This window comes from Pelobates fuscus, chromosome 10 (genome assembly GCF_036172605.1).
Source record: "Pelobates fuscus isolate aPelFus1 chromosome 10, aPelFus1.pri, whole genome shotgun sequence".
Taxonomy (NCBI): Eukaryota; Metazoa; Chordata; class Amphibia; order Anura; family Pelobatidae; genus Pelobates; species Pelobates fuscus.
In genome coordinates, this window is record NC_086326.1 from 25,087,575 (window position 1) to 25,114,422 (window position 26,848).

A 26,848-nucleotide genomic window follows, 5' to 3' on the forward strand; every position below is an offset into this window, starting at 1 on the left:
GCATCAGGGGAGATGTAGTCCATAATACCTGGAGTTCTGAAGGTTACCTACTCCTGGTATAGTGGATATTGGACTAATAAAGTATAGTTACTTTTTTGGTTTGGGTAAAAGCTAAATATTGAAAAAGAAATATTGAGCAATAAAATGCAGTTGATATCATGGAGGATATCCTAATGTTTTGAACACTAAGCGGGAGATTTATCAATGAAAAACAAGTGCGGCTTTAAAGAGCAATTACCATGGAAACTGACAACTTTAACATTTAGTACTTTCCACCCAAAATGCTCCTGTTTTGCTCATGATTCCCTTTTATTCCAGAAGTTTGGTCCTTAAGGGGTTAATGTAGTATTCTGCAATCCGCTATCTCTATGTGATCTAGAGTTATTATTGGCTGCCCCACACAAGGTTTCTCAAATACTGAGAAATATCATCTCATTAATCCATTGTTTTCAATAGGACAAGATAAGCACTTTTTAATTTTGTTTATATATATATTGTTTAGGTGCGTGCATGTCTTGGCGTATCTGTGAATAATCTAAAGTTTGTAAAAGGTGTTCTGTGCAAAAGGGAGCTTAAAAAGTAATATAGAAATGTCATATTATAGCTGTTACCATGCCCATTTGGGAATCTCTTAACCCACCAAAAAATGGAATGAGGGTAAGGGAAGGTAAAAACCCTCAACCTAACCCTTGTGGTGGAGCGTTAAAAAGTAAAAAAAAAAAAAAAAAAAGGAGTACACTTACCCCTATATAAACACTGAGATGGAATCTATAGCTGAGCTTTAAATTAAGAAAAAGAAATATAGTTTAGATTGTACAAAAAAAGGAGAGTTGAAGAAACATATAATGGTCAAACTCACACTTGTAGAGCCAAAAAATGGACTGGCTCAGATCACAAACGCCTTAGTGTATTAAGGTGACACCCTCCCTCTTCTTTTCTTTGTAAATATACTCAGGAGAAAACACCGGCAGAAAAGGAAATTCTTGATGTAGTATACAGGGAGTGCAGAATTATTAGGCAAGTTGTATTTTTGAGGATTAATTTTATTATTGAACAACAACCATGTTCTCAATGAACCCAAAAAACTCTAATATCAAAGCTGAATATTTTTGGAAGTAGTTTTTAGTTTGTTTTTAGTTATAGCTATTTTAGGGGGATATCTGTGTGTGCAGGTGACTATTACTGTGCATAATTATTAGGCAACTTAACAAAAAACAAATATATACCCATTTCAATTATTTATTTTTACCAGTGAAACCAATATAACATCTCAACATTCACAAATATACATTTCTGACATTCAAAAACAAATCAGTGACCAATATAGCCACCTTTCTTTGCAAGGACACTCAAATGCCTGCCATCCATGGATTCTGTCAGTGTTTTGATCTGTTCACCATCAACATTGCGTGCAGCAGCAACCACAGCATCCCAGACACTGTTCAGAGAGGTGTACTGTTTTCCCTCCTTGTAAATCTCACATTTGATGATGGACCACAGGTTCTCAATGGGGTTCAGATCAGGTGAACAAGGAGGCCATGTCATTAGATTTTCTTCTTTTATACCCTTTCTTGCCAGCCACGCTGTGGAGTACTTGGACGCGTGTGATGGAGCATTGTCCTGCATGAAAATCATGTTTTTCTTGAAGGATGCAGACTTCTTCCTGTACCACTGCTTGAAGAAGGTGTCTTCCAGAAACTGGCAGTAGGACTGGGAGTTGAGCTTGACTCCATCCTCAACCCGAAAAGGCCTCACAAGCTCATCTTTGATGATACCAGCCCAAACCAGTACTCCACCTCCACCTTGCTGGCGTCTGGCCTTTACCAATCCAGCCACGGGCCCATCCATCTGGCCCATCAAGACTCACTCTCATTTCATCAGTCCATAAAACCTTAGAAAAATCAGTCTTGAGATATTTCTTGGCCCAGTCTTGACGTTTCAGCTTGTGTGTCTTGTTCAGTGGTGGTCGTCTTTCAGCCTTTCTTACCTTGGCCATGTCTCTGAGTATTGCACACCTTGTGCTTTTGGGCACTCCAGTGATGTTGCAGCTCTGAAATATGGCCAAACATCTTGGCAGCTGCACGCTTGACTTTTCTCAGTTCATGGGCAGTTATTTTGTGCCTTGGTTTCTCCACACGCTTCTTGCGACCCTGTTGGCTATTTTGAATGAAACGCTTGATTGTTCGATGATCACGCTTCAGAAGCTTTGCAATTTTAAGAGTGCTGCATCCCTCTGCAAGATATCTCACTATTTTTGACTTTTCTGAGCCTGTCAAGTCCTTCTTTTGACCCATTTTGCCAAAGGAAAGGAAGTTGCCTAATAATTATGCACACCTGATATAGGGTGTTGATGTCATTAGACCACACCACTTCTCATTACAGAGATGCACATCACCTAATATGCTTAATTGGTAGTAGGCTTTCGAGCCTATACAGCTTGGAGTAAGACAACATGCATAAAGAGGATGATGTGGTCAAAATACTAATTTGCCTAATAATTCTGCACTCCCTGTAAAGTGCAATCCAGTGAAAAAGATAATAACATATATATATATACTGCTCACCTGGTTTAGAGCCACAGAGAAACCTGGCTCGAGGTGTAAAAGCTTGAAGCCCACTAAAGGGGGGGAAACTTTCTTTTCCCTAATTGATGGAATGAATAACAGTGGGACTTAAGTATCCAAATTTAAACATTTATTAAACACCATTGGTTAAAAACAAATAAAATGAAAATAAATACTTGTCCACAAAAAGTTCTGGTTCCCATTTGTGAATATGATACATAGCTCATAACGAATCTTCTTAGAAGAAAACCACTCCTTATTGGTAGATTCGAGCACTGGTTCAAATTCATCATTTTCTTCTTTTACGCTTTTAAGTGTGCCATAACAATCTGATAAATGAACTTGTGACAGAAGGTGGTTTTGGGGTTAAATTAAATAATTTCGGAAGTACTTGGTGCAAGCGGCTAAGAGGGTGTAAATAATACTATGCATTATAACTGGTATAACATAAATCCTTTCAATGTTTTTCTTAGTGGCCTCTGTTTGGAAGAGTAAAACTGTTTACAGGGTATGTAGGCCCCAAAAATGGAGAAACAAACGTGAATCAAAATTAAAAGCAACAGAACGGAAGAATACTTTGAGATTGATGGTGATAGGTAGAATGAATGACGTGGCATGGCACGCGGGTTAATGTGACAAGATGAGGTGCTAATGTAGTAAAAGAGGGAGTATTTGATGCGGTATGGTGTGAGGGAAAGGTTGTGGACATGGTATCTGGTATGAAGATGTGATGGAATGCAAGCTGCTGGATTGATATGTCGTATGAGAGAAAAGGTAATCTGGTACAGGGGAAAGAGTCTGACATCATAAAGTTGTAAACGTTTAAGGTGAAAAAGCTCCTAAAGCAAAATGCTCCTGGAGAATGGAGAGTGATCTGGTATAAGGGCAATGGATAAGGTGGTACATGGAGGTGACATATTTTAAGGTGGTATGCTATGAGGGGAGGTTATTGGGGTCATTATGCTAGGAAGGACAAGATACCATGGTGATTATTGCCACGGTAACTTTTATGTCATACCATGTAAACTCTTATTATAGGTATTCTTTTCCTTATATGATTTTGTATTCGAGAAGTCACTGGGTGGCATTGCAGAATCTGAGCTGAGGTCATATAGTAAGAGAATCAGGGCAATGAGGTGATACATTAGAATGTTCACGTGGGAAAAGACATGAAATAGCCCAAAGAAAAAAAGATGTGCTTTATATGGAGGAGATGAGTAAATTGATAGTGAGGGGAGTGGACAGACACCATGGTGCAAACAATTCACTTCATATGCAATGAGGTAACAAAGTGTTGGACGACATGGGAAATGAATTAGTAGTGACGGGTAGCAATGCGCCAAGCCACACATTATCAATTATTCTTTCCACAAACAATACGTTCCAACTGCAGAAATTGTGGGGGGGAGGGAAAAAAAAAACACACAATGGATTTTTGTCAACATTATTTTATTTCCAAATCTTGGGGTATAAGGAGACTTTAAAGAATATATTTACATAGTATAGATCATGTTCACAAACCCTGAGAGCCAAGTAAGGAGTATAACTACAAAGTCTGTCTTTCATATCCACACACGGACAGGAAGACGCCTTGAGACAACACAGAGTATCCCAAATTTATTGGTAATGTGCTTTGCTGTGCTGGCCATCTTAAAGGGAAAGTATAGCTGAAATGAGCGTTACCCCTACTGGAAACAAGATTTTGAAACATTTTCATTGCACTGGTTAGGGCAATTCCCTAACTCCTTAATAAGCGATTAATTTCACCTCGTCATCATAATTTAAATCTTAAAAGACCCAATGCCAGAGTAGGACATCTTTTCTATTTGCCATCAGCAGCTCTGGTATAGCTCGGTACAGCTTTAAGGGTGCCCAGAGTGCACAGACATTTAGAGTAGACCATCAATTGTATTGAAATAGTCAGTCTAAGGCTACTTTAAAATGTATCTGGTTCTAACTACCGCAAAGCTGATTGGCTGAAACTAGAGCAATACAATTCCCCTATAGCCAGAAAAGGAATAAGATCTCACAGGGCACTAGGCAGGGCCCTCCATCATTCTTCAAGTAGGAATGGTTAATTGGGCCAAGCAAAGTCTTGGCTCCTGGGCCCCTGTGTGATCCCTGGGCCATGGCGAGCACTTAGGTCTGCCTTATATTTAATCCTGCTATGCAGATAGCAGCATCTTAACCCTTTTAGCAGAGTGCTCTGAGCAGGGTATTTGCAAAGCATAGCTTATCGCTCTATCGATTAACATCTTCTAGTGCTGGGGCTGTGTGCAATACATTGTCCCCTCTCCCATTAAAGGGTTAATGAGAAATTCCTTCCACAAAATCAAAATATAAAATGTCGACCTCCTAATAAATCTTGGTTTAAATCCCCCGGTAGCATAGAAATGGCAAGTTTTAGCAGCAATATTCACGCGTTTATACAACATATTTACAAACCGTGTGACTGGAGTTTGGTATGTTACAGCAATTTTTAATACCGCCTGTTTACAATATATAAAATTCCATTTCATTTAAAAACTCCTAAAAATCGGGATTGCCTATTGTTTAATCCAACAGAACAGTTTCAGATATATTTTATTATATGCTGCAGCAAAAACTGGAGTCAATCAGAAAATAAAAGACAGACATCTGCTTATTACTGCGTTTTGAATTGCTCATAAAAACTGTCTGGATAAGTTCGCCCAAACTCAGTCTTTTATGTCCTACTTAATGATGGTGATCGGAGTCAGACAAGGACAGGAGTGCCCCATTGCATTATGGGTGCTGTGACATCCCTATAACCAAGCTTCTTAGTTGTTTCACTACGGTGTCTAATAATTTCTGCTTGTCGCGGTCATTCCTCCTGAATTGAGCGAATATATTGTTCCTCTTATTGCCTTCTTTCATCCTGAGAAGAAGAGAGAATTGTAAACATGTAATTTAAGGAAATACCGTATCACGTGATGTGTAATAAATACCGATATAGAAGACAATCCATTTTCAAAGAATATAGGTTTTACATAATGGATACCTAACAAAAGTAACTGTGAATTATTCATTGTAAAAGTACTGAGAAAATGCATTGAAATTAGTTACTAACACTTATCTACTACTGGTGATATAGTCAAGAACTGAGCGATTGTCTCCCACACACCATGTGTCTACTCTTGGGTATAGTGAATTCTAGAATGCCCATCAAACATGTAGGACATGATATACAATAAGGGGTTCCTCATTTTATTGAGTATCATTGAGTGTCTAATCTATTTCTTTAGATATTATATTTCTCTTTGAAGTGTATGATGGTTTTGAAACCTTTTCTTTCTTTTTTTATTTTTTTTATTTAGGAATTATAGTTATGTGCTCTTTCTATTGTATGATATAAAGCATACATTAAAGGGACACTATATAGTCACCAGAACAACAAGAGCTAATTGTATTTGTTCTGGTGAATATAATCAGTCCCTTCAGACCTTTTGCTGTAAACACTATCTATCCAGAGAAAAAGCAGTGTTTACATTACAGCCTAGGTTATATCTCCACTGGCCTCAGATGGCTACTAGATTGCACAGTGTGCAGCACTGCCATTCACTGTATCCACCCTCTGCATGGAGACACTGAACTTTCCTCATAGAGATGCATTGATTCAATGCATCTCTATAAGGTGCTGTGGTGCAGCCAGGGCTGTGTTTGGCTTGTGCTGTCTCTGCTCCTGATCTGCCTCCTTGACAGCATTGTAATTGGCTGAGATCACCCCTTCTGATAATGTCAGCCAAATAGGCAGTTCAGAGGCACAGGCAGCAGCAGCAGACTGGATTAAGGTAAGATTTTACTATATATTTAGGGGGGCAAGGGGTGTCTAGATAGTATTTTTAGCACTATAGGTTCAGGATTACATGTTTGTTTTCCTGACCCTATTGTGTTCTCTATATTGTGTGGCGTGTAATACACAGTAATGTCTGTATTACAATGTTGCATTCTCTCTCCTGTAATCGAATATGTTCATTGTATTGTATGGTGTAGCATGCTTTGCATTGTAGGGTTACAGCACAATGTCTTTAAAATAACATTGACACATGTAAGAATCCTCCTTCCATCGTAATTTAACATTAGAATCCACTGAATATTACATGATGTGTAGTAACGTACTTTTATTGAATGATCATGGTGGAATGTGTTTGAAAGAGCAGGGTTCCCTTGCATACTATATAATACAAATTAGATGCCCTTAAAGGACCACTCTAGTGCCAGGAAAACATACTCGTTTTCCTGGCACTAGAGTGCCCTGAGGGTGCCCCCACCCTCAGGGACCCCCTCCCGCCCGGCTCTGGAAAGGGGAAAGTGTTTAAAACTTACCTTTTTCCAGTGGTGGGCGGAGAGCTCTCCTCCTCCGATCCTCCTCTTCTCCTCCCCATCGGCTGAACGCGCACGCGCGGCACGAGCTGCGCGCGCATTCAGCCGGTCACATAGGAAAGCGCTCATAATGCTTTCCTATGGACGCTTGCATGCTGTCACTGTGAAAATCACAGTGAGAATCACGCAAGCGCCTCTAGCGGCTGTGAATGAGACAGCCACTAGAGGAAATAGGGGAAGGCTTAACCCATTCACAAACATAGCAGTTTCTCTGAAATTGCTATGTTTATGAAAAAATGGGTTAACCCTAGAAGGACCTGGCACCCAGACCACTTCATTAAGCTGAAGTGGTCTGGGTGCCTAGAGTGGTCCTTTAATAATGCATAGAAGAATTCACTGCCTACAGCATGATGTGAAGCAGTGTCCTTTACACTTGTAGAATGCCTTCCACACTGTATGATTGCTAGCAGAATGACCTTCATACTATATGATGGGTTATATTATCCTTTATATTATCTGATCGATATTATATTATCCTTTATACTATATGATGGCTATTATATTGTCTTTTATCCTATATGATGGCTATTATATTATCCTTTATACTATATGATCAATATTATATTATCCTTTATACTATATGATCAATATTATATTATCCTTTATACTATATGATGGCTATTATATTATCCTTTATACTATATGATCGATATTATATTATCCTTTATACTATATGATCGATATTATATTATCCTTTATACTATATGATCGATATTATATTATCCTTTATACTATATGATGGCTATTATATTATCCTTTATACTATATGATCAATATTATATTATTCTTTATACTATATGATAGATATTATATTATATTATCCTTTATACTATATGATGGATATTATATTGTCCTTTATACTATATGATCGTATTATATTGTCCTTTATACTATATGATCGTATTATATTGTCCTTTATACTATATGATGGCTATTATATTGTCCTTTAATACTATATGATCGATATTATATTATCCTTTATACTATATGATCAAAATTATATTATCCTTTATACTATATGATGGCTATTATATTATCCTTTATACTATATGATCGATATTATATTATCCTTTATACTATATGATCGATATTATATTATCCTTTATACTATATGATGGCTATTATATATTATCCTTTATACTATATGATAGATATTATATTATATTATCCTTTATACTATATGATGGATATTATATTGTCCTTTATACTATATGATCGTATTATATTGTCCTTTATACTATATGATGACTATTATATTGTCCTTTTATACTATATGATCGATATTATATTATCCTTTATACTATATGATCGATATTATATTATCCTTTATACTATATGATCAATATTATATTATCCTTTATACTATATGATGGATATTATATTGTCCTTTATACTATATGACGGATATATATACTTTCTCAGTAACAACCCCTGGATGTTGGGCTAAGGTAACATAAACAGGACATACTTGAAAACCTGAGTAATCTGAATGTACCTTTCCTGGTTAAATACTTTGTTATATTATGAAGCATTTGCTATTCATTTGGTACTATCAGTGTAAGATCCTCATTCTATTAACTGAATGGTAGTAGCATATCATTTCTACTGCTGTTCCTTCTGCCCAATGACTTCCTCTGATGGTCCATGGCTTCAATCGGGAAGCCTCGGTCTGGGAAGTAGAGTGGTCCTTTAGTGACCACTTTATTTGGTATAAAACTGATCAATGCAAATAACCGAACAGCAAGACATGCTGTAATCCAACATATGGATCAGGTCTGCAAGCATTATATGTTTTAGGTTAGGGTTAGAATAGGTTTAGGTGTCTCTTAGAATTCAGAACTGAAGCAATATGTGTTGATTTTTTTAATTAGCGCCTTTTTATGGTTTTCATGCATATTTGTGATTTTTCTTTTCTGCACACTTTATGTAAACATATTTAGTAGAATTTTTTTTTGGTACAATACATATTTTGCGTATTATTAGAACCCTGAAAACCTATCTGTGTAACATTGTATTCTATATAATAGTGTGCAAGATGCGTATACTTACTTCTCCAGAAGAATTAGTGCTGTGCTTGGGTTCACTCTCAGGTATTTGGACGACGGCTGGCCATAATCAGCCAAGTATGTCGACCAATCCCAAACCATGAAGAGGTCCAGCAGCTAGAAGATTCATAAATCATTATCAATATATGATCGCATTTTCTCTTAAACAACAGATATGTCTAATGGAAATCTCCATATTGTTAACTTATCTAAGCAGAGCCATTTTCTTACATCATTTTTTTTTCTTTGCCTATTTTATATCCACATCGTTACCATAAATACGGAAGATTGTATCTTCGCAAACTTTAAATGTTATTCCAATAAAATGCTTTAAATTTATAAGGAAACATATATATTGGAAAATATCACTGCAATATAAATACACAGATAATAAATGTGAACTATAGACGTCATAAGATAACTGGAAGATTACAGTTGTCAACTGCGTGCTCCAGAGCATTCAATGTTTTTAAAAATGTTTTACTTGCCCTACCTCCAGTAATATTCTGCTGACAATTGCTATATGCTAGGTTTTGCGTGTATGAGAATCAACACAAAAAAAGCATGTAGCAAAATGAATCTAAAATCAATTAATGAAACATAAAAGGGGAAGTTAAAACTAAATATGCTTTCATACTATATTGTTTAAACCATGTACTTTAAAAAAAAAATAATTATAGGAAACATCACACGTTTGTACAAACCTCTTGCACGTGTGTATTGATATATATATATATATAAATATCCAACCTTTCTCTATCTAGATAGATGTTATTCTAATATGACCGTTGTAACAATTTGAAAATGAGACTGTAGAAAACGGTCCTTTTTTTCCAGTGATGATGTAACCCATTGGGTATTTCGCTGTCTGCACCATCAGGTGAAGTTCTAACAGAGCACATTTCTAAAAATAAAAATAATACAATGGCATCTGTAAAAACCTTCAGCTCCTACATGGGGGGGATACATGGAATTCCTGGATAATTTAATCCAGATCTTATTAGTTAAGTTCGTTAAACAGCTCCTGTTAGGTTATCCTCAGTGGGAATCGCAAGCTGGCAGATACGTCCACATTTCAGCCTGGGAATTCCGTTTCCCAAACACAAATAAAATGATTCCACTTATCCCCTATCATTATTTTAAGGTCTGCCTCAAAGGTTGTTGGTCAATACAGAAGTAATCTTTTAAAAGCTAATGTGTCTGAACTAAAACACAGAACTCTTTATTCCGATTTAAATCCATAATCCTTTAAAGCCACTTTAAACCTACTTCCTATCCACCTTATTATTGTTTGTAACAGTGACATATTTTGCTTACAAACTCTACTGGGCTTTACTGGTTTCTGGGGGTTTCGATGAAACATGCAGAAACAGACACTGGTCCCATACAGGCGGATGAGTTTTTAAAAGACTCCATCCAAGAGAAGCACAGATTGTGATTAAATACAACACGCTCGGGGCATTAATGTGTACACAGCACTAGGCCAACCCAATCTGTATATTTCTTCAAAATACTCCACATCTTACTCCACATATATTTAACAACATACAGGCTCTCGGAGCTCAGTGGAATAGTTTGTCTGTGCTAATTTTGTTTTTAAATTGATTACATGAGAACCAAACGTGTCACTTTGCCCTTTGTCCCTCTATTCCACTCCTTTATATTTATTTATTCATTATATTTAACCGTAGTTTCACTTTTATGCATAAGATAAAGTAGGGCCATCTTCTATCTTATGCAGTGTGTGATCCCGCTCCAGAGACCTAAAATCTGACTTTAAATACCGCAACAGAGCTCAAATATTTACCTCCTAGACACCTGGAACACCCCTCCGAGAGAGATGGGCAGAAAGCATCGAAAAACGGCCCAAGCGGAGGGTCAGAAACACACAGACATCAGGCTGTCCTTCTGCAGGCCACCACAGCAAGCCCGAACAGACATGGCGCCTGCGGAGCCACGCAGCTCGAGTGACTCAGAGCTTTCATGGGAGGATGAGACAGCTCAAACACATCGGACCCACAGCGGAGTGCACCAGAGAGCAGAATCTGACTCCAATCAGTCCCCATCCACTAAGGGAGACATAAAAAGAGAAAGGTGTGGAAGGCGGACCTCGCTGGGGTCCAGGAGGAAATAGGAGGCCTGAATCGCCGCATGGGAGCAATTGAGACCCGAGAAGAGGAGAGGGGGAAAAAGATCGCTGACACCGACTCCCGGGTCACTGCCCTCACCCACCAAGTGCAATACCTTACGCGCACGGTGACCTCCCTAGAAACACGCCACCGACGGAAAAATTTCAGAATCCGAGGGGCCCCAGAAACAATAGGCCAAGAAGCCTTGCTCGAGTTTGCCACCGAAGTCCTGCAGGCACTGGGACTCCGGACAGAAGGCGAACGGCCACCACTAGTGTCGGCCTTCAGGGTCAGGAAGGCCCCCACAGCACCCGCGGACGCAACCCGCGACATCATAGTTGTCTCAAGAGACATTACAGTGAAAACCGCTGTTATGGCGCGATCTAGACAAAACCCAAATCTGGTGATCGCAAACAATAGGATCTCGATATATGATGACCTACCTTCCACAGTCCTTCTCAAACGGCGCAATTTCGCGCCCATCACCCGGACCCTCCGAGATCATGGTGTCAAATACCGCTGGGGGCTGTTAGGAACACTGGTGGTATCGCAGGGGGATGCAATACACACCCTGTCGGCCACTGAAGACCATACAGAGTTTCTAAAAAGACTCAGTATACCAGCATCGACCCCCTCGGAGCAGCTCACAATGGGGGACCAGAACACAGTGAACCCTAATGCAAAGAAACAACGGGGCGGGAGGACCCCCCATAAAGAGACTCTCTTGTCCACACAACCTACGTTATCATCGAGGCTCCAGAGTTCCACAAGACCACAGTAGGTTATTGAGGACTAATTGGGACAACACAAACTCTCCAGTTAACCTAACCCCCTTGTTTTTCTTTTTTGTTCTGTTAAGCTTTAACCCACAAGAGACTCTAACAAGCCCTATCAATGGGCCGATAATGACTCCACCTGTATCGATAACGCATAGCACCAAAGTGTTTATTTTAACCCCTCAGGGGTCACCGACAGTTATTGTCACTACGTCTAATTTAACCCCACGAAAATCACCCACACACTACGCCAATAGGCTCATGCTCATCCCACTAGAGAGGCCAACCTGTGCTGTCGGGGTGCTTGCCTTACCCCATGTGAGTTGTAGTGGAGCTCTACCACAGTATGCATCATGACTCCATAAGAGTCACTAGCGGGCCCCACCAAGGCATATACCTTGGTGGTACACAAGCCGCTCAAAAGCCCCACCAATAGGGATCGCCCCAGGCCCCACGGAAGATGACCTACCATGACACTCACTAAATTCCCAGATTATAACTGCTTATCCATATAACATCTTTTATACTCACCTGTTACCTTTTTGGATGAGCTGGTGGCAATGTAATATGAGGTATAATCAGATATGACTGCTTACAACGTTTACATTTTGTATTACCACAACAACCCAGAGCGGCTGTACATACCAGAGTCAAATACCACGGGCATACCGAATGACTCACTTTTCTTATCTCTGTATAGCTATGATTTTGCCTCAGATAGTAAAACAGATTGTGTAGAAGAAGCTCATCATTAATTCAACTAACCGCACGACTCCACAAGGCTACTTTGCCCATCCTGGCTATTGTCCAGCTTGACTTAAGTTTACGATTCTGCAATTAATGTAAACACCATGTCAAGGTTATATCTAGCAAGCACGTATCTCATTCTATGTTTTAACCTTATCCGATACACAATACATGATAACTCCCATTATCCCTGTTCCCCTCACGCGGCCTACTACCGAATATAACAAAGCTATGCCTCTGTACACATAATATGTTCTTTCTTACGTGGAGTTGCCTAATGTTCCTCTAGGCTTAGACGGTTTGACTTAAAGACACCCTACTTTACAGGCAGTCTAAAATGTGCAGATTTTATATAATACTAACTAACTTGCATATTAAGACGTTTCTTGCATGTTCATCTCATTATCTACAACCACGTATATTCAAAAAAGGTCTTTATAGCATTCTATAAAAATGTGCATTGTGTTGCCATGCCATGCCTTAGTAAACCGATGTTGCTTGCTAAAGCGCGAGTACATGCTCTTGGGGCATGACAAACGCATTTGTAACTGCTTTTTATATATGCACTTAAAAGTACTAAATGTTTACCCCAATGCTAATGCTCAACTTGTATCATAATAAAAACATTACAAATTTAAAAAAAGATAACACGAGCAAAACAAACACTGAGCAACTGATGCACACATGCTCTCACATACTGCCTCAGTATCAACCTATCCTTAATCGCAGACACATAGGCAGGCACACACAGATGTAACTGTCACTGACACCGCCAGAAGGCGCCATAGCTCTCTCATACCATAACCACAAAACGCGCTGAAACAGCTTCAGGAACTATAGACACATACACGCTTGTTAAACTACCCAATACTCATAAATATATACACGTCAGTTAATATAGATTGCTTACCACACCAGACTGTTTACCTCACTAACTGACATTTGTTATGTTATTGTTCCGCGCCTGCTATCATTATAATTTAAAAATGTGCAACTTCTATTGACGCCATACTAATAATACCCTTTATTTGTTATACTATGTTGGATAAGGCTGCTGTGGCATATACAGCTTGGATGTTGATACTTGCACAATAAAAATAAAGAATTATAAAAAAAATAAAAAAAATATATATATTATATATGAACTCTAGCCTTCTCATACGGTATGTGCCAGTAAACATAACATACATCAGTATGCTTGCTTCTCCTCTATACCTCCCAACCACTGCCACTCCATACACCCTATCCAATTCCAATCCTCCTTTGCAGTGACATACCCTCCCACAGGTCCATCCTGTCTATATACAAACCTTTTCAGATCTATACCCCTTCAACATGTACATAGCCCCTTCTCTAACCAAGTACAATTTCCAATGTATACTGAGAAGTGTGGGGGCAGCATCTATGCCTGTACATCCATTTTTATAGACGAGCTTTCTCACTGCGGTTTTAGGAAAAAAATGCGGCCTTATGATGGAGCTCAAGGACATAAATCATCATCTGTTCAGATAGAAAGATAAGCACTCCGGGGACTAGATAATATGGTGAAAAAAAACTTCGCTTTTATTCAGCAAGATCAACGTTTCAGTTCCAGTACAGAACTTTCGTCAGTACAGAACTATCCTGACGAAAGTTCTGTACTGGAACTGAAACGTTGATCACTGTGTCATCTTGCTGAATAAAAGCTAAGTTTTTTTCACCATATTATCTAGTCCCTGGAGTGCTATATTTCTATAGACTGTTATAATTTTTTGCTGACAAGCACCGGGCGCTTACTATATCTGCAGGAGTGAAAGTATTGGATATTTATATATATAATTAAAGTATTTTATAATATATTATACATATATAATTCATATATATGAATTCATTATAAGTGTCTCAAAATACACTTATATAATGCATATATATGATTTCATTATATGTATAATATATTATAACAAGCTTTAATTATAATATAATATATTAGACATATATAGGAAAGAAAAGTGTGTGTGTGTATATATATATATATATATATAATGTAATGAAAATAATGGTATCTTTAGAAAGACCATTTATGTATATGTGTATATGTGGGTGGGTGTGTGTGTGTGTGTGTGTGTGTATATATATACACCTTTTTTTTTTTTATATATATATATGAAGACCTGTGAGTGCATCTTGATTTTTCATTTTTTGTATATATATATATAGAAAATCCAACAAGGTAGCAGCACTCACGGAATACTTTTAAAATCCAATCTTTATTTTGAACTAATTAAAATAAGGTCGACGTTTCAGTCCTACATACAGGACTTTCCTCAGGTGTTTGGTCCTGAGGAAAGTCCTGTATGTAGGACTGAAACGTCGACCTTATTTTAATTAGTTCAAAATAAAGATTGGATTTTAAAAGTATTCCGTGAGTGCTGCTACCTTGTTGGATTTTCTGGATATTCAAGCCCTGGCTAAGCACCCGGACCTAGAGGCAAACTACAGCGTGAGTGCAAGAACTTTCTCCTTTTTCTATATATATATATATACACATCCGTCCCAGCACTCGATGCTCCCAGTATTTTAATGCTCCGGTGCTGTCTCTAACCAAATATACAGAGTTGCGGTGGGGGGAAAAGTGTAGATGAAAACCCCTTCCACCTGAAGTAAGTGGATAGTAAATACTTCAGGTGGAAGGGGTTTTCATCCACACTTTTTCCCCCACCACAACTCTTTTGGTATGTACATTACAAGTAACGCCAAGCCTCCATTGCAATGCTGCATGCTGATGTGTCGCATTAACAACGAAATAGCTGTCCATGAGTGGTTCACAGGCTTTGCTCCTCTTCCTGAGTTGTGTTTTAAAGCTATTGTATACAGCAGACACATACTTCAAGGAATCCATGTATAACGTGGAATAATGAGGCAAAAATGTGGTTCTTTGTTGAGCTCATTTGCATACGTGCTCTACTAAGAACACGTGTTGTGATTGGTACATTTTGAATGTTTTTCATCATATTTTATAATTTTTTTTATAGTAAATTATATCATAAGATGAAAATAATAGTATCTTTAGAAAGACCATTTAATGGCGAGAAAACCAGTATATGTGGGTACAGTAAATGAGTAAGAGGGAAAATTAAGGCTAAACACAAACACCGCAGAAATGTAAAAACAGCCCTGGTCCTTAACGGTAAGAAAATTGGAAAACGGTCTGGTCACTAAGGGGTTAAACCGAATCAGTCAGACACATACATGTACCTTGGGTTGGACAGCTTTAAAAACCCACAGTCTCTTTGGTCTTCTTTGCTTCACTATCCTGCATAGGGACAAACAATGTCCGACCAAAGGTGCATGTATATGGCGGAATGAACAAAGGTATCATTTTTTAAATTTATTTTTTACCATATACTTCATTTAAGAGAAAAAATAGATTTACTTTCAGTACTTGTCAAAGATAAATTATATTTAAAAAATATATTTGAGGGCAGAGTTGTCTATTTCAGTTGCAAAGGTAATTTACACACAATCCATCAGTCAAAAAGGAAATGTGCTCATGTTGTATAAAAATAGATTAGCATGTTTAAATTAGAAACACTATTAAGTAAATTACCCATTTTGTGTCCTCTATTTGGTAGCAAACTAACTCCCTAAGATAATTACTTAATGTTTTTTTCCAAAATGTTATCATAATCAATGGTAAAACGAGAGTGGCCATTCTGGTGTATAATTAAAATATTGCATAAATCGGAGGGGGTGGGAGGGTTGGCAGAGCCCGACAGCCATGCTGGATAATCGCGAAACCCCTTGGTTTTTAGAAAGTTTCTCACTTTTATTGAAAGTCCACAATATTAATATTACTCTTACTCACCTAAAGAGAGAATGTCTTTAGCTACTTGTTTCCTGGAGAAGTCTTAAAGGGTTGATTTCCCCTGTGTTTTACACCGTTGGAGCCTACTGCATCCCTGCCACAGGAAACGGTCGATCCCTCGCCGGGTTCTCAACCTGCCTAGCTGTGAAGTTTACCTGAGGGCCCTTCACTCGCCTCTACCATTTGGACCGGTGGGGGTTATCATCAATGACTGTCCCAGCATACACAGTCAAGAGCCTAATTTACAAGACGGCTATGTGGCACTGAATCATGCCCGCAATTGAAGGATCTACTCGCTAAACATGACCAGCTGTTCGAGAGATTCTTGGCTCAGATGAATCAATAAGCAATACTGGACTTGCCTTTCGACACACACTCGGGACAACATACCGAGCAACTCAGCTAGTTTACTTGAGACTCCTCAATGGAAGTGCCTTCCTAGGAGCCTACAAGGTAATTCATTCCTCTTACTGCCAACATCTATGGAGGGCTTCATGGCAAAGGCTTTATCGACCTCGGAAATTGATACTCTCTGGGAAATGTGCCTCGGACGTGGTTTCTGTCTGGAAACAGTAGAACATGGATGACAGCTCCCATACTGCGTGATTCCACAGCTCCATTGCGGCTGCAATGTACTGCTAAGTGGCATTCACACACCTTCTCTGATTTTACCCAACAAGGGCATAGGTTGACTGACCATTCTCACTAAATAGCTGTCATGCAGTTTGGTTAGGCCTTACTTCATGCCTATGCACACACTTGTTCACTCCTCTCCTTCCCTTCATACTAGCAGACAGAAGCTCCTGGTATGCAGTCTGGCACAGAGAAAAGATGGATGTAGTAAGTGTAGAAGAAAGGGGACATGCCTTATTGTTAGAGAGACCCAAAGCAACAAGAGCATTTACACAGTCATTTTTACTGTAACTAATTTCATTGTCAGACAGTCCACAAAAGTTTTGTTCCCCTACAATCCTATTAAGTTTCCATACTTAATTCCCTCTGCACAAAGAAAGAGCAAGAGTAGTAAAAATAAAATAAAAATATTATTTCTTTTAAATCAATGGGCCGATTCCATTGTCATAGGCCTGGAGCTTCAGCTTCATCAGGCCCTATGTTAATCTGACCCCGATAATAGGATGCAACTAACTCCTAGTCAAGATGGGGTTAAAGGGTAAAAGCTGATTTATTGACAATCTACTTGGTTAGTTAATACTGTAAAATAACTTAGACTAGTCCTGTACAGATATCTAGGAATATATATATACATCCTATTAGCTGGACTTCTGGTGTAATAATTACACCTCAGTTCTAAAACTAGACTCCATGTATGTTTACAAAATTATAAAAAAAAAAAAAAAAAAATGTTCTCCCTCTAAAACAAACATAAGGAGCAGAAAGATTCAGAAATGTCTCCTTAAATCAGTATGAAGGAGGATCTGTCCCAGTCTTCACTTCTATAAACCTGAGGAAGAATGATTCTTCTTTATTGAATACAAATCTGCATATCGTCCAGCTGTGAAGGCGTAATCAATCGTTCCACTAATACAATGAATCAATACTCTGCTCATGGTAGCTTTCTCTATACACAACTGTCAGCTGTCTATCACTGACAATCAAACATGAATAAAATGGCTTACTCCTTCAAGTCCTTTACCTACAATTTAGCTTGGCGTAATGCCAACTGAACCTGAAATAGTAAATACATTAACAAATAAATACTGAAATGTTTATACAATATTCTAAACTGAATTCAGCCTTGGGGTTTTCCAAACTAGTGTTTTTAGTAATAAATAATAAAAATATTTTATGTAATAAATCAACTGTGTATTTATAATATATATATATTTCTCTCTCTCTCTCTCTCTCTCTCTCTCTCTCTGTCGTGAATCAATATGTAGGAACGAAAGGGTACACTCAAAGGACTTTCAATACAATCCGGATTTTCCATGGAACCTCACATTTTACATGTAATGATTAACATTTTGACCCTAGAATACCCAAATGTTTATTTGCATAATTTCAGGTTCTATAAATAAACCATATTACATTGAAAGACCTGTGAGGCTGCCCCCTCTTTGATATATATATATATATATATATATACACACAGACACACACAGACACACTAAGCAATAACAAACAAAATAACCTGGTACCCACACTGTCTCTAAAAACCCATTGGAAGGTGCTTCTTACTTACACTAAATTCTGTTAAGGACTAACAAAGGCTGTCAAACACGTCAATGTTACGGAGATTAAATTGCTGTTCTCACTGTGATAAAACAGGGAAATTGTTCACAATCTGTGTAATTTTTCCAAATTGTTTCGAACTTAGCCAAACAGTTCAGCTCTTGCCAATTAGGAGATTTTGCTAAACTGTTCAATTATCTGTAGTTCATGCAGAAGTTGGCCAAGACGAATAGTATGTTTATGTTTTCTTGGCTCTAGTTTAGTTTAGGTATTTTTCTAGAGAATTCAGTAAAAAAAAAGAAACATAGGAAATGAGCAGAGATAAGAGTTTACAAAGTCTGCCTTTTACCGTCAGGAATGTCGTAGGGTCAATTTAATCTCTGTTCAATACCCTAGGACTGCACAGAGTTACACAGATATTCCCAGCTATATTAACCCAGGTCAGAATGCTAAACTGGATTGCATAGCGATACTTGTTGTCCTGGCATTCAGAGTAAACCAACCCACTTTAACCTTGAACGTTAGTACTTTTTACGATGCTCACAGCCTATCACCGCGGTCCCAGGTTGGATGGGTAATGTGTAAATCCACTTCCGTGTTATATAAGCTGCTGGTGATGGAAGGGGCTTTCTCCTGTGTAAAAGGTTTGACAAAAAAAAAAAATGGAGCCAAAATACTTTTTACTGCCTGGGTCCAGCTCTGAAATTCTGCATCTTCCAATTGAACTCTAGCCTTCTCATACGGTATGTGCCAGTAAACATAACATACATCAGTATGCTTGCTTCTCCTCTATACCTCCCAACCACTGCCACTCCATACACCCTATCCAATTCCAATCCTCCTTTGCAGTGACAGGTCCATACTGTCTATATACAAACCTTTTCAGCTCTATACCCCTTCAACATCTACATAGCCCCTTCTCTAAACAAGTACAATTTCCAAGGTATACTGAGAAGTGTGGGGGCAGGATCTATGCCTGTACATCCATTTTTATAGACAAGCTTTCTCACTGCGGTTTTAGGAAAAAAATGCGGCCTTATGATGGAGCTCAAGGACATAAATCATCATCTGTTCAGACACCTTCTCGGTACGTCACTTCACACATTGCACATGAGGGAGCTGGTCTGTGCAATCACATGCGCAGACAACCAGGTCCCTGGCACATATAGGGTTCTTCCCACCTTGGAATTCGACCACTGAGGACCACTCTTGAAAATTCAGTGACTTTGGTTAAGAACATTTAAAAAAAAAATATTTTCCCCCCTTTTTTTGATATGTTGTATTGATTGATAACTAATAATGATAGAACATTGATTATATAGCTACAATGGCACCTGCCAAGAAGTGATGTATTACAGAGAGTTCTTGCATTTCTTGTGTTGGAAGAAGACAAATGTGAAAGTGAAAAGATATAAGTGACTTTAACAAAGGTGAAATTTCAGACAACTGTGTCAGGGCATCTCCAAAACGGTAGGTCTTGTGGGGTGTTCCTGGTATGCAGTGGTTAGGGTTAATACCTACTAAAAGTGGTGCAAGGAAGAAAAAACAGTTAACTGGCATCATGGTCATGGGTGCGAAAGGCACATTGATGCACGTGAGGAGCGAAGGTTAGCCCATCTGGTCTGATCACACTGTAGCTCATATTGCTGTTTGCTGTCTAAGAGGCTGCGTAGTCGCAGACCAGTCAGACCAGTCAGAGTGCTCATGATGACCCCTGTCCACTGCTGAAAGCATGAAAACTGCACCATGGAGCAATGGAAGAATGTTACCTGCCCTGAATAATCATGTTTTCTTTTAGTTAAGGTGGATGGTCGGGTGAGTGTTAACCTGGAGGAGAGATGGCAGCAGGATGCACTATAGGAAGAAGGCAGGCTGTCGGAGGCAGTGTTATGCTCTGGGCAATGTTCTACTGGGAAACCTTGGATCCTGGCATTCATGTGGATGTTACTTTGACATGTACCATCTACCTAGAGATTGTTGCAGACCACATACACCCCTTTATGGCAATGGTGTTCCCTAATGGCAGTGACCTCTTTCAGTAAGATTATGCACCCTGCCACACTGCAACATTTTTTCAAGAATGGTTTGAGGATCATGACAAGGAGCTTAAGGTGTTGCCTTTGTCTCCAAATTCCCCAGATCTCAATCCAAAAGAGCATCTGTGGGATGTGCTGGAACAAAAAATCCTATCCATGGAGGCCCCACCTGGCTACTTGCAGGACTTAAAGGATCTGTTACTAATGTCTTTGTCCAAGATACCACAGGATACGTTCAGAGGTCTTGTGGAGTCCATGCCTCAACACATGAAAGCGCTTTTGGCAGCATGAAGGGGACCTACACTATATTAGGCATATGATTTTAATGCTGTGGGTGATCAGTGTATGTGCAGCAGAATTAGTAAATGTTTCAGTGATCAGTCTAAAATGTTAAGGACTTCATTTATTTTATCTGGACAAACCACATCATCACAGCAAGAGCCACTGGCCGCAAGTCGAATATCCCCAAAAGCGGATATGTGGACAGTTTACTAGAAAGTTGTCAATAGTCTAAAAAGTTAACACAAGTTAGTGTGAGAAACAGAAAACCCTGGGCCCCTGTTTAATAGACAAAAGTGATATTGTCATCTTTGACATCTGGAAGGGTTTACGTCTAAAGAAAGTCTACTGTCAACTCACCATGGCTACAGCCAATTTTTAAACATGTCGACTCCAATACAGTTCTAGGTTCATTAGCTAGGATAACTTTTCCACATGCTTACAATTAAGGTATACACCCTGCAGTGCAAACGTTGTTTACTGGATAATACAAGTCTAACGCCTTCTCTTGCCTCCTCAGTACTTGAGTGCAGATTGTGAGGTTGATTTCTACTTCCTTCATCCCTGAATTAATCAAAAGCAATTCTTTGTGCAGAATAGTATATTATCCACAGTTTGAAACTCGAACGAAAGCAGTCCAGGAAATACTGAAACATTAGAAAAATATGTTCCGCGATATGAAATTTTGTAAATAAATAAACTATGCACTTGAATAAGGAAATGAAAATAAATAGCAAGAGAGGTGAGAACGGACAACAGCTCAATTAGCCTTCCCCGCTCAGATCTCAAGTTGGTTTTAGCTCAACTTGTGCCATTATAGAGAGAACATGTCTGAAGCATTTCAGACAGGTAGCACCCGTACAGGCAGTCCAGATCCGAAATGCCAGCAAGTTCCCTCTGCACGAGAGATACGGCAACCCCAAACAATTGTTTCAACCTTGTAAGGTATCATCAGTGAGGTATAGCCAATATCCCTCTAGGCACCATGAGCAAGGGGTCCATGTCTGGATTGCCCTCTCTTGCCACTTGTTTTTTCTCTGAATAAGAAAGTACACACAATAATCCCTATTTGCTTTGTGTACACTAGTCTACGTATATGATGACATCTTTGTGGATTAACTATGAAACAGACACTGTAAGATATGTGTCATTGAAGGGACAGATATCTCACCTCCCAAAAAGTGCACTGGAAAAATAAAAATAAAAAAAAGTTTACAGTACGTGCAAGGACACTGGGCCCGGTCTCTTCAGTCTACATAGTTTTGTACTGATTGGACAAATATGTCATTATTTGAATTTGCACAGTGGCTTGTACATTTTGACGTCTGCTTGTAGAGGTATTCATACATTCAGTAAATGTATTAACTTATAACTACCAGCCACTATTTGCCATAATGGTGTACTGAATTAAAACGAGAAGATTTTAAAACCCTATATGTGAATTATATCACAGAGAAGGCAGCGATCTAGGTCACAGAGAATGCGGCACTGAAGACAATAGTAAATATGCAATACTGTCACGTTCTATAACCCTTTACATAGTGTGCATCTTCTAACAAATTGCATTAAGTTCATATAGTCATTCTAACACAGTTTCACTTATCGCTTTCAATAGGAGATTATGAAATGTTGCAGTGATGCACAGGTTAAAAGAAAAATATTAATCTCTATTATTTAAAGGAAGGAAGGGGGTGTGATTGGGGTAGGACTCCCTTGAGCTGAAATAGTTAAAGTTCACAATGCTGTTAATATAGTTGCTCCATTTCCAATGAATGTCTTTCTACAGCAGCATAATCTGTTCTTTCATTCTCCAAACTCAACATACCCCACTTGGCCACATTTATCATACTTCAAGACAGAGTTCTTTAGTGATCACAAACTATAGGATGATCCGCTGACTGCTAGCTCACTATGGTTGGCAAAAAATCATTACAATTTCTTTCTTAACTGCTTTGTTTGTTTTGTTGTAAGAAAAAGAGAGAGAGAAGAAAAAAAACTACTAATGCTGCAGCAGGAGACAGATTTTATCTTGGTTATCCGAGATTGAAGGTAAAGCTGTCTGTATATTTTAAACCCCTTTTAATTTCTGTATCTGAAAGTCCATTTTCAATAAGAATTGCTGAATTTCCAGGGAATCGCATAACGTGCTGAATCTTAGATAGTGTTCGTCTGTATACAGCACAATTACCCAGACAGACATAGCCCTTAAACACACATACCAGACAGACACTCCAACACACACTAATGAATATATTCACAGATACACACACACACACAAAAAAACACAAGCCAAAACAAAACAAACGCACAAAAAAAGCCCTTAAACACACACACACACACACCAGACAGACACTCCAACACACACTAATGAATATATTCACAGATCCACACACACAAAAAAAAAACACAACCCAAAACAAAACAAACGCACAAAAAAAAGCCCTTAAACACACACACTAATGAATACATTCACAGATCCACACACAAAAAAAAAAACACAACCCAAAACAAAACACACGCACAATAAAAATAACTTGGCGAAGTTTCAGTCAAATATGCACACTTGCAGCTTCCAGTACAAACGTACCAGGATCATTTTTTTTTTTTTTTTTTTTAGCATTTTTCTACATGCTATAGGAACCATGTTAAGGCTGGCCAACCTAAAGACCAGCTATACGTAACTATCCTTATTTTTAGGGTGTTTCCATAGTGTTAGACAAATATGACCACATGAGCCATTTAGTCCTAAATATCTAAAACCTACGCCTCTTTACACAAGTCTGCCTACTACATGCTGCCCTGTGCCATCTGCTGGAAATAAATGTCATGCCATACGGTTTTCTGGAAAATCAAGCCTAGTCTACATCATTTAAATGGTAGAACCAACAATGACCCACTAGAGTGTGGCCTTTTTTTTTTTTTTTTTAAGAAACTAGAGCATAATTTTTTTTATTTAATTGAAGATTATTATAGTCTCAACTATAATTGTATAAATTATATTTATCTTTTACGGGCTGTGAGTAACGTTGGCTCGGTGGCAAACCTAGGCAGTGCCTGACCAAATTCCGTGAATTTTTTCCCTTAGCATAATGCTTAATGATATAGATAATTGCTTAATTATATTTTAATTAGAGAAATCTGTCAGGTTAATGGCACTTGAAGGCTGCACTGGACAGTCTAATAGCAGAGGGATCAACATTTTAAAAGGCATTACCTTCCTACTGGTAGAATGAACAGACCCACTAGGAGCATTTCAGAAGGCTAGTGAGCATCAGTGATTGCAAATGTAACCAGAAGGCTTGTGGGATGATTAGCCACTGTGCCGAAATGGTGGTCAATGCAATGGAAATGAATTCTGGCATGTTGAAGTTAAAGGAACACTATAGCATTAGAAATACATATAATTGTAATACTATTGTATTCCATTATGTATGTAGGTGTCCATCCCCCATGCAGGGGTTGAAAACATAAGTTTTATTTATCTTACATCCCGTGGTGAACTGGTCGCTGGCACTCCACCTCAGCCAATCCAATACTTACCCATAGAAAAGCATTGGGAGGCTAGTGCGTGTGCACAATTGGGAGGCTTGGGCAAAATGCTCAATCAATTGTTCTCAATGAGAGTCATTTCAGCTATAACAGAGCTGCACTTGGTTATACCAAAGCGCCTCTAGTGGCTGTCTACATTAGAGTCCCTCTGTGCCTCTTCTCTGTTGTAATGTATCTCTTTTCAAGGAGCTCTATATTGTTGGTGTGTCTGAGTGTATAACAGGCCTCCACAGCAAATATACTCCCAGTAATGTCCTTAAACTACAATAAATGTGTTTAGAAATCAGTCTGTGTACAAGAGATAAATTATTATTCTAAATTACATTTTAGTTACACTAAAATGTGTCCCACCTTGTCCATTTAAAATATTAGGAGGTATGTGAATATATTATACTTAACAAATAAGTAGGGCAACGAAGTGATTAATACCTGTTCTTAATATGTGTGATAATCCTTTGCCAAATATTCATAAAATGAATTCCATTTTGATAAAAAATATTGGGATTTCCACTTATCTTCTAAGACTATGCAACATTTGAAGTCACAAAATTGTCCAGAGTGCTTCTTTTACATACCGACGCTCCTGAATGATTTAACAATTCACACTCTAGATCCGGATTACCTGCATGGTCTTTGGTCAGATAAGCTGTCCTTCTCACCAAAGAAGACCAATCATTAGGTTACAATACATGCAATATTTTTTTTTATCAAAATAATAAAAATCATGACCGTTTTTCTTTAAACATAATTGCTCCTCCCCCCCCCTCCCCACACTAAAGACACGTTTATCCTTCTGCCATAGAAAAACAGAAAATGCTTTTAAATACGTTTTTTTACCCCCTGACCCGGGGGCATAATTACCTAAGAAAAGACCATTATAAAAACATATAGGAGCTTATTCACTTAGGGGGGAAACAAGAGAAAATAAAAATCCCTATCTGACCTCTGAATAACCCAAGCAAAGAGATTAGCCGATTTCCAAGCAACTATGTTGCTTGTCATCCTATAGGCCAATTCATTCCATTGACACTATGCATAAGCACCTTAAACAGAGCCACAAGTCATTAATGTCCTATTATTTTATAAAGTGGGATTTACATGAATAGAAAGACATTGGTGAGTTTGAGCTCAGATCAGAACGATTACGGAACAAGGTGCTTACTAGCATTCCAAATGGCACGGAAGGGGTTAATGGTGCAAATCGAATCATAGCTCCCTAATAAGCATTAAGCTGTATGTTTGGTTTAGGTTTTTTAATAGGATTACAGAGAAAAAAATACAACGTAAACATGAAAAACAAAGAAAAATACTGTTTCGACTACAATGTACAATCTAAAATAAAAAGCGCTTGGTAACCCCAGTGGCATTCGTTTCTGTTGGCGTGCAACCCCAACTTCTCACGGTCAACAGAATGCTGCCTGAGGACTGATTATCAGTGGTTCCTACAACCAACAGGGGTTGAACTATGACTACTATGGTGAATATAAATATATAGTATTCATGTCTACGGACTTGAAATGTAGCAAATGCAGGATTTGTATGTCTCATCAAAGGTACTGTTTTCAAAATGTAATGTGCAAGATGAGTCCAGCGATACATTTATATAAGTAGGTAGCTATACAGCTAAATGATTCATATAATCCAGAGGCGCCCAGTTGGTCGCTTTGCGTACAGGACTAGTAGAAGTGACAATTTAAAAAATGTATAGCACGGTTGACTGAATGAATAGTGATAAGGCAGCTTTGATATACTAAAACTTCTTCATGAACTCTTGAATTTTAGAGTTCGGAGATGGGTAGCTAAAGCTCGGAAAATGCCTGTTGGCATAAATGGAAATCTCACAGCTCTTCTAAGTGGATACAAACTGAGCTTAAGTGGTAACTTGACTCTGCTGCTTAACTACCTACGGTAATTTGGGGGAAGGCAGGAACTCTTGGAAGATGCTTTCAATCCAACGAACTCTGAGTTTAAAGACTCTGGTAATTTCAGACGGTGCATCAAAGCATGATTACTTCTGCTAATAAGCTCCATGTTGTTGATTGCGACTGCAACGTTTTGTGACGCCTTTGGAAAAGTTTCAAGATGTCAACAAATAAGACGCTTTGCCTCCTACCAGTAGTTGTCTTTTTGTTTTTTTCCTCTGAATGCTTGTATATATTTTTATAACTCAAGAAACGGTATATATGGTAGAATAATAGGGCGGGTGCATTGGGTATGTGGGGTTTAGGATGAGTAGGAGATTGGGGGAAATTAAGCCATGAGAAAAGTAGAAGGTATCCCATGATCAT

General features: G+C 38.4%; 1 protein-coding gene across 4 annotated transcripts in view; it reads right to left on the reverse strand.

Annotated features, from left to right (window-relative positions):
- Window positions 1–4,274: 4,274 nt before the first annotated feature.
- The window catches only part of EXOC6 (exocyst complex component 6), a 198,649-nt gene continuing 176,075 nt past the window's right edge, over window positions 4,275–26,848 (reverse strand). For all 4 annotated transcript variants that reach the window (XM_063435125.1, XM_063435124.1, XM_063435123.1 and 1 more), the window contains 2 exons: window positions 9,015–9,127; window positions 4,275–5,460 (listed from right to left, as the gene is read on the reverse strand). In XM_063435125.1, the coding sequence (XP_063291195.1) occupies window positions 5,328–5,460; window positions 9,015–9,127 (246 nt within the window). In that variant the 3' untranslated portion in view covers window positions 4,275–5,327. The remainder of the gene's footprint in view (window positions 5,461–9,014; window positions 9,128–26,848) is intronic.